The 8,587-nt window shown below is 44.9% G+C and overlaps 1 protein-coding gene across 1 annotated transcript in view; it reads right to left on the bottom strand.

The window, feature by feature from the left end:
- Positions 1 to 597: 597 nt before the first annotated feature.
- SLC25A24 (solute carrier family 25 member 24) overlaps positions 598 to 8,587 on the bottom strand; it is a 43,921-nt gene continuing 35,931 nt past the window's right edge. The window contains exons 9-10 of the mRNA XM_018564552.1: positions 3,286 to 3,436; positions 598 to 900 (exon numbers count right to left, since the gene is read on the bottom strand). Of these exons, the coding sequence (XP_018420054.1) occupies positions 725 to 900; positions 3,286 to 3,436 (327 nt within the window). The 3' untranslated portion in view covers positions 598 to 724. The remainder of the gene's footprint in view (positions 901 to 3,285; positions 3,437 to 8,587) is intronic.

Genomic DNA, 8,587 nt, shown 5'->3' with positions numbered 1-8,587 from the left:
CATTACGCCCCATAGATGGCGCCAAGGAGCATATCAAATAAGTATTTATAACCTATTCTCCTCAGTTCCATCTGGTGGCCATTATGCAGTATTTCATTCTATTCAACCGAATATACTAAGAACATTCGTTTTTGCCTTCTATTGCACAGAGATTCGCAGGGTGATTGGTTTTGTGAATTGTTTATAAATGGATCCATGGTTGATGCTTTTTTAGGGCTAATTCACACCAGCCACAGTGCGCTCTGGCCCGATTGGGGCTGGAATGCACTGGATCACTTTACGGCCGGCTCACAGTGTAGGGGCGGGAGGGAGAGTGGTGGTGCATTGAACGCAATGGCACCTCAGCCATACGGAAATGTGTGGCACATTAATGCCTGCTACAAGTACCATTTTTTTTTTTCCTGACCGGACCAGAACGCAGGCTTGATGTGCCACGCATTCCCGTGTGGCCGCTTGCACTGCGGCCGGAGGGCGTGGCTGCGGTGCCATTGAGTTCAATACACCATCACGACACACAACAAAGTGAGCCATCCGCAATACGATCCAATCGGGCCGGAACGCACTATGGCTGGTGTGAACTAGCCCTTAGCCCTGGAGACTTTCACTATGGCCTGCAGCAACACAATCCATACTCAGTGCACCCTGTTTAGCTTTCACAATAAACACACAGACAATAATGCACGCAATGGATTTCCTGAGTGTGAAGGCCGGAGGTTCCCCACTCCTAGATCCCAAGCTGCAACTTCGTCTTCTCATATACCACATAGCTGATACTGACAGCCGGGAGCACTTTCAGGAAGTTCGGAGCTATCCCTCTGTATAGGCCTGTAAATCCTTCATTCGCTATAATCTTGCGGAAGAGGCCTCCCATGCTAAGCTGAGGCGCGCCCTCTATAGATGCTGCAAGAGATGGAAGGACATTTTTAAAACAATGAAAAATACAGAGAATTACTCCTATAGAAGCCTATATGAATGGAATCACATTTCCCACTTTAAAACGTTTTAACATCTTTACCTCAGTGTTTTTAGAGCAATTTACACATTCAGCCATATAAACGAATAACACGGCTTCTGCTCACAGCACATTGTATTTTGATCTAAACTGGAAGTGCCAAAATACCCAAGGATACCTATGAGGGGGTTGCACTCTAAAGAGAGACTATATACTATATTTACAATGAAACAACTTTGTGTCAGTGGCAGAAAAGCTTGGGAGATCTTCACAGGAAATGGATGAGCTCTGCTCCAGCTCTCCTGCTCCTATTACAATACATACCTAGTATGTAATCCAATATGAAATAGAAGCTGTGATGTGCGATATGTCCTATCTAGAAATAATGAATGGGCGAACCTCCAGACTGTGACAGACAATTTGGGGAGCATACTTAGAATGTCCTCGACCTGATCCTCCAAAAATGGTGCCTAGATCATGTTCCCACTTGTATATACACCTGAATGTATGTAGGAGATCTAGTAAGTAGATGTGTGTGTATATAAGTGGGGGATAAAAGGCACCGGTCTTAGTTGGCTGAACTAGTGTCACCCAGTGGGGCAGGGTCAATTTTAATAGCATGGATCCATTCCTGGGCTTGCAAGGCATGGCATTATGTAAAAAGGATTTAGGACTCATTCACACTACTGAGCACACACTCACTGTGTCCCTATCCAAGGATATAGCCTGCCTGCCCTATTCCCAGAGTTAATTCGTAAAACCTAAACTCCTAGTAGATAAACACCAAATAAGGCAGGTATATAATAAAGAAAACATCACTTTAAATGCAACTAATGCAAGTACCTGAAACTGTTCAGTTAGCAACATTCTTTGGTCCCCTGTACAGCAGCACACAGGCTGGGAGAAGTAAGGGATAGTTCCAAATGAGAGTTTGTTGCACATGTGCTAACTGGGAACAGGCTGACAGTAGAAGACAGCAGAGCGAGTACATAGTTACATAGTATTTGAGGTTGAATAAAGACATTAGTCCATCAAGTCCAACCTATTAGGATCTCATTCTAGGAGTACCTGTACCCCTGTATATTACGGTCCCTTAAGAAATCGTCCAAAAGTTTCTTGAACAATTCCACATTATTTGCCGTTGACCATGCTGCACTAACGGTGCCTGGCAGGGGTGCTTGGAGTACAAAGCAGCCACAAAGATGCAGATGCTTCAGTACATTAAAAGGATATTTCCACCCCCCCAATGCTAGTATAAGGACTCACCTTAAATAATGCCTCTTATCCGAACATCATCTTCTTTCCTGTCGTTTTCAGGAGTCCCTCCAGTGCTGGTGCTGGTTTCTGATCCAGCGATGACCCCTCTCTCTTTCTGGCACTTCCTGTCCCACAGAGTCTGTGCGGGTGCACCCTGCCTCCATTGACTTACCTTGTGTCTCTCCTCGTCTCTCGGCCGAAGATCTGTACTGCGCATGCGCCCGCCCCATGTTCCTTTGCGGCCGACCGATAATTTTTTAGATCTTCGGACGAGAGCACGCGGCGGAGACACAGGTAAGCTTAAGCCTTTCTCGTAACCTTTTTTAATGTTTTTGCATAGATCTACTGCTTGCTAGCAGTAGATCTATGCAAAAACTCCTGAGGGTTTAATTATCCTTTAAAGAGTTCTCATGTATTTTGATGAAGTTAGCCAGAGTTCACCTTATTAAAAAAAAAATAATACTATCGATAACCACATTTTGATGAATCATAAAACTGACAATTCTCATAAATAAAATGGGTTGACCATATCAGGTCAAAAATAGAATGCAGCAAGGGAATACAGTAAGGGAAGATAGTTAGACCCAGTGCATTAAGAATTATTTTATAGATTTAAAAAAAAGGACTATCTAATCAATTACCATAAATTAAGATACTTAGTGTATGTTTCTGCCAAAGCAATGTATTCTCTGAAAAGTCATAAAATCCCGTTACTGCCGAATTCTTTTTTTGTTGCTAATAAGTTAATCATGGTGAGCAGCAACACAGATAATTGTCAGGGCCACTATTAAATTTGGCTGCACATTACGGATTAAATCATTTAGATATGCACATTTGGCATCCAGATCACAGGCAAGTCAGAATGGACTGTGCTTGCACATGTGCACACACTGAATTCTACAAGCCAAATATCTGCTTCCATGCCAAGAACCAATCTCTGTTCATTTCACAGGCGCACACACTATGCCAATGTACACTTATCCTAAGAGGAGAAAATGAAACCCCTACATAAATGTAAAAAAAAACAAAACTTTAATTTTGCTAATGACGACAAAACATAAATCATATCTTTTTACCTTGAGCTTGCATTCTCGTCCTGATCAAAGCTAATGGATAACTGGCAAGTTGGCCACAGGTACTTGATACAGTGCCACAGCCCAGCAGGACCAGGACCCCTGGGTTGGCAGAATCTGTAGCATATTTTTGCAGCCAAGCATTCTTAAGAGTCTGCAGGAGGAAAACAGAGATAGAAATATTTGTGTTAGAAGCCAACAAGCTAAAAAGGTCAAAAGAAAATGTGAAATATATATCTATGGTATATCTATATACACACATATATACACATATACACACACACACACATAAGGACCCTCGGTTCTTCATTTGTATCTGATGGACACCAGTAGGGTACCAGAGGTCTAACAGACATCTGGTGTCTCCACAGAAAGAACCTGTTACTGCAGCAAAAAAACAGACAACAAAAACCTAGTAATAAAAAACAGGTTTGCTATTCCAAACCATGTATGCTATTCCAAACTATTCTCCCACACTTTACAATTACAGTATGTCGTAAATACTTTGTACATTTGCAATGCAGTCATAACCTGCTCTCCCCACCACCTCTAAAAAACTCTGTCCACCGTAAAACCCTCCGTACTCCTCTCCTGCACATACTGACCACCATCATACCCTCATCATTACTCTCCTGCACATACTGACCACCATCATACCCTCATCATTACTCTCCTGCACATACTGACCACCGTCATACCCTCATTACTGCTCTCCTGTACACACTGACCACAATCACACCCTCATCACTCCGCTCCTGTACATATTGACCGCCGTCATACCCTCATCACTACTCTCCTGTAAAATACTTACCACTGTCATACCCTCATCACGCTTCTCCTGCACATACTGACCCTGGTCATACCCTCCGCAATTTCTGCTGCACATAATGCAACCCCCCTCCCCCCCAGAAATATCACTTACTGACTGTTTATGTGATTAGCTCACAGCTGTTCCTATCAGTTTTTCGATAATTAGAATATGTGAACAGATCATGTGCCTAGAGCCAGGCGATTGTTGCAGTCAGGAAGTAGAAGGAGCTGCAGGATGTGAGTGGAATCTGTGTGAGCTTTAATACAGCAGCAAGTGTAGCAGCAGTTGGGACTTTGCAAAGATGATTGCTAAATTTGTTGCAGTGTATGTAACTGACCAGAAGAAGAGGATTGGTTTTTAAGCAGAAGTGTTATACATTTAAAGGATATGTGCACTTTAAAACAAAGTACACTTAACTAACCAATCCCACCCTCCTGCACAGACGCGGGAGCGCGTGGGTAAGACACAGGTAAGTTTAAAGAGCTTTTAAAGCGATTTCTTTATTTACACTTTTTGCATAGATCTACTGCTTGCTATCAGTAGATCTATGCAAAAACACCGGAGGGTTTAATAACCTTTTAAGTCAGTAGGCGCTGACTTAAAGTAGCATTAAACCCTCAAACATTTTTTTTCAAAAATATAATTCCAGATCAAACATATAAACATTGCCCAGCAATGTGCAATACAAAAGGAACGGCAACGTTATACCCTCAATAAGAAGAAACTGGCATTTAAAAAAAAAAAAATGTAAGATGGAAGGGACAGCACTGGCCTTCCAGAACTACAAGGAATGCAATAAAAATGAAAAAGTTCCAAAGCCTCCAAAATAGAATACGAAAAATGAACGGCCACTGTTCGCAGAAAAAAAAAAAAAATCTTCCAATACAAAAACAATAAGAAGGTAAGAAAGGAACGGGTGGGTCCCATAAAGGATGAGAATGGGAGGTTGGATTACAAATGACAGGGAGATGGCCAAAGTATTAAATACATTCTTCTCCACAGTATTTACTCAGGAAAGCCACGTTCTAGAGACGCCTGATCGCTTGTATGTAAACAGCCATCGCTGGCTGTTTACATGCTCACAGTTTGCCCTCTCGTGTGCGCGCTGAGTGCCGCACACGAGAGGGGGGACGGGCAGGACGCCTTAAGACGCCCTCCCGCTCCTAGCAGACTTCCGTCCGGCCGTTCACAAACGACCATGGACGGAAGGTGGTTAATGTACACAAACAATAATCTGAGTAGCACTGGGAGGAAAACACCACTGTGGTTGACGGAAGCTAGGGTTCGCCGTGGACTAGAAAAACTTAATGTGAATAAACCCCCGGCACCAGATAAGTTGCACTTATGGATACTTAAAAGGAGAACTAGGAGGCGAGTGCTTTTCACTCACCTCATAGTTCTAGCCGGCCTGTGACAATGAGACTGTCACAGTCGGCTCAGTAGATCAGGAGGTGAGCGAACAGATACCGGGTTCGCTCGCCTCTCGATCCTGTCACGGCTCTCTGCCGTGACAGGGGAGGGGCTGGATTCCCCTCTCCCCGCTCCGATCTGCCAGCGCTGACTGGCGGATCGGACGGGGGAGGGGACATCTGGCTCTGCCTCTAGATAGGCAGAGCCAGCTGTCACTCACGCAGCTGGGCGGATCCAGACATAATTGTCGGGATCCGCTTCAGCTGCGGCGCCTCAGTATACCGCGAGCTGTCGCTCGGGGTATACTGAGCTTAGGGTGACGGGAGGACGCTAGTTTGTGTCCTCCCGTTACCCTAAGGAGAACTGTGGTGAAAAACCTTAACCCCATAGTTCTCCTTTAAAAGATCCAAGTACAATAATAGCGAGGCCATTGTGCCTAATCTTTACAAACTACATACTGACTGGGGAGGTTCCAGCTGACTGGCGTAAAGCAACTATTGTACCAATATTTAAAAGAAGGTTTGAGAAGCATAACTGGGAATTATAGATCCGTCAGCTTAACATCTATAGTATGCTAGTTATTTGAGGGCATGATAAAGGAACATATTCATGAATATGCTGATGGGCATGATATCATAAGTGACAACCAACATGGCTTCAGGAAAGACTGTTCATGTTAAACCAACCTGTTAGCTTTCTATGAAGAGGTGAGTGGCAACATACAGGTGAAACTCGAATAATTAGAATATCGTGCAAAGTTCATTTATTTCACTAATGCAACTTAAAAGGTGAAACTAATATATGAGATAGACTCATTACATGCAAAGCAAGATAATTCAAGCCGTGATTTGTCATAATTGTGATGATTATGGCTTACAGCTCATGAAAACCCCAAATCCACAACCTCAAAAAAGTAGATTATTACATGCAAATCAATAAAACAAGGATTGTACATAGAACAATATCGGACCTCTGAAAAGTACAAGCATGCATATGGACTCAGTACTTGGTTTGGGCCCCTTTTGCAGCAATTACTTTTGCGTGGCGGAAGGGAGCAATTACTTTTGCACGATATTCTAATTATTCGAGTATCACCTGTAGACAGAGGAAAGCCAGTGGACGTAGTGTGCCCTGACTTTGCAAAAGGTGCCTCATACACGTTTATTTACAAGCTTCAATCTTTGGTCATTGATGAAATGGTGTGTACTGTTGGATAGAGAACATGTCCAGAGAGTTTCAATAAATGGCTTATTTTCCAAGTGGTTCTTGGTTGGCAGTGGTGTGCCCAGGGTTCGGACATTGTGCCATTGCTTTTCAACCCGTTTATCAATGATATTGGGACTGCTATTAATAGCAATATTTCAATCTTTGCTGACGATACCAAACTGTCGCGTCTACATGGCAGATGAGATTTAATATTGAGAAGTGTAAGGTTATGCATTAAAAATACGAAAGCGAGCAACTCCTTAAAATGGGAGCTCCACTGGGAGAATTAGAGGTGGAAAAATAGGATTTTTGTACTCACCGTAAAATCCTTCTCTCTCCGTTCATTGAAGGACACAGGGAACAGATCGGAGATCATGTAGTGTAGGGTAATATCGCCACCTGCAGGAGAAGGATGCAAGGCACAAAACTAAAGACCAATTACAGCCTAGGGGCAGCCCCTGCTGGTGGCCAAAACCCCCACCTGCTGACAAGTCTCCTGTAAGTAACAAGCAGTTAGGAGTACACACCCACACAGAGGGGCGGGACCTGTGTCCTTCAATGAACGGAGAGAAAAGGATTTTACGGTGATTACAAAAATCCTATTTTCTCTTCCGTTCATTGAAGGACACAGGGAACAGATCGGAGATCATGTAGTGTAGGGACGTCACAAAGCAGTACCTGAAGGAGGGGTGGGCAGAAAAAACCCAAATAGAAAACAATCCCCTCAAACGGCCGCCTGCAATAACATGCGCCCCAAACCAGCATCCGCCGATGCCAAATCATCCACATTCTAAAACTTGGCAAAGGTGTGAACAGAAGACCAAGTAGCGGCCTTACAAACCAGGGAAACCGAGGCACCAGGACGGAAGGCCCAAGATGCCTCAACAGCCTTTGCAGAATGGGCCTTAACAGAAAAAGGCTAACGCCCCTTAATGGCACACGCCTGAGAAAACGCGTTGCGAATCCAGCGGCCGAGGAAGCGACCCGACACTCCGAGGACCATCCGCAACAACATTAAGGAATCCGACTCGCGGAAGGGAGCTGTAGCACCCAATTAAACCACATCTATCCTTCCTATGAACGGGCTTCGGACACCAGGAAGGTAAAAACAATGTCCACATTGAGATGGAAGACCGGAAACCCCTCTGGCAGGAAGGACGGTCGAGGTTGTAGGATAACCTTGTCCCGATGCAAGACAAGCAATGGCGAAGTGCAAAACAGAGTCACCAACTCCGAAACCCTGCGAACGGAAGTGATTGCAACCAAAAAGGCCACCCTTTGAGACAAGGGCAGAAGCGGAAGTTCCCGCAAAAGGTCCAATTAGGAAATTCCCGCAAAAACGAGAGAACCAGGTTCAGATCCCAAGGCGGTAATGGGGATCGACCAGGAGGAGCAATCTGCGTAACCCCTGTACGAAGGTGCGAACCAAAGCGGAGGACGCGATGGGCGTCCGGAAAGAACTGTCCAGGCCCGAAACCTGGGACTGCACCGCACTTAAGGCCAGCCGTGATCTACCTCACGGTGCAAAAAGACCAAAACCCTGGTCACCGAGAACAAACGAGGCAGAAAAACACATGACTCACACCCGGCAAAATAAGCCCTTCAGGGAGGGTGATAGATCCTCCGAGACAAGGCCCGCGGACTCTCAGCATCGAAGAGATAACCGCAGCCGACCGACCTCAGTCCCAAAGGATTACAGCTTGGTAAGTCCACTACAGTCCTCCGCTCTACCAACTGAGCTACCGAAGGATCCCTTCAAAACCGGGCCGTCAAGCCAGCAACTGTAGAGACGGACGGCACACCGAACCCCGAGAAAGAAGATCCGGACGAATCGGCAGCCGCCAGGGAACGTCCGCTACCAACCAGACAACCTCCGCT

Source organism: Nanorana parkeri, unplaced genomic scaffold, assembly GCF_000935625.1.
Source record: "Nanorana parkeri isolate BGI_ZX_2015 unplaced genomic scaffold, ASM93562v1 scaffold759, whole genome shotgun sequence".
Lineage (NCBI taxonomy): Eukaryota > Metazoa > Chordata > Amphibia > Anura > Dicroglossidae > Nanorana > Nanorana parkeri.
Note: the sequence above shows the minus strand (reverse complement) of the source record. Positions and strands in the feature narration are given on the sequence as shown.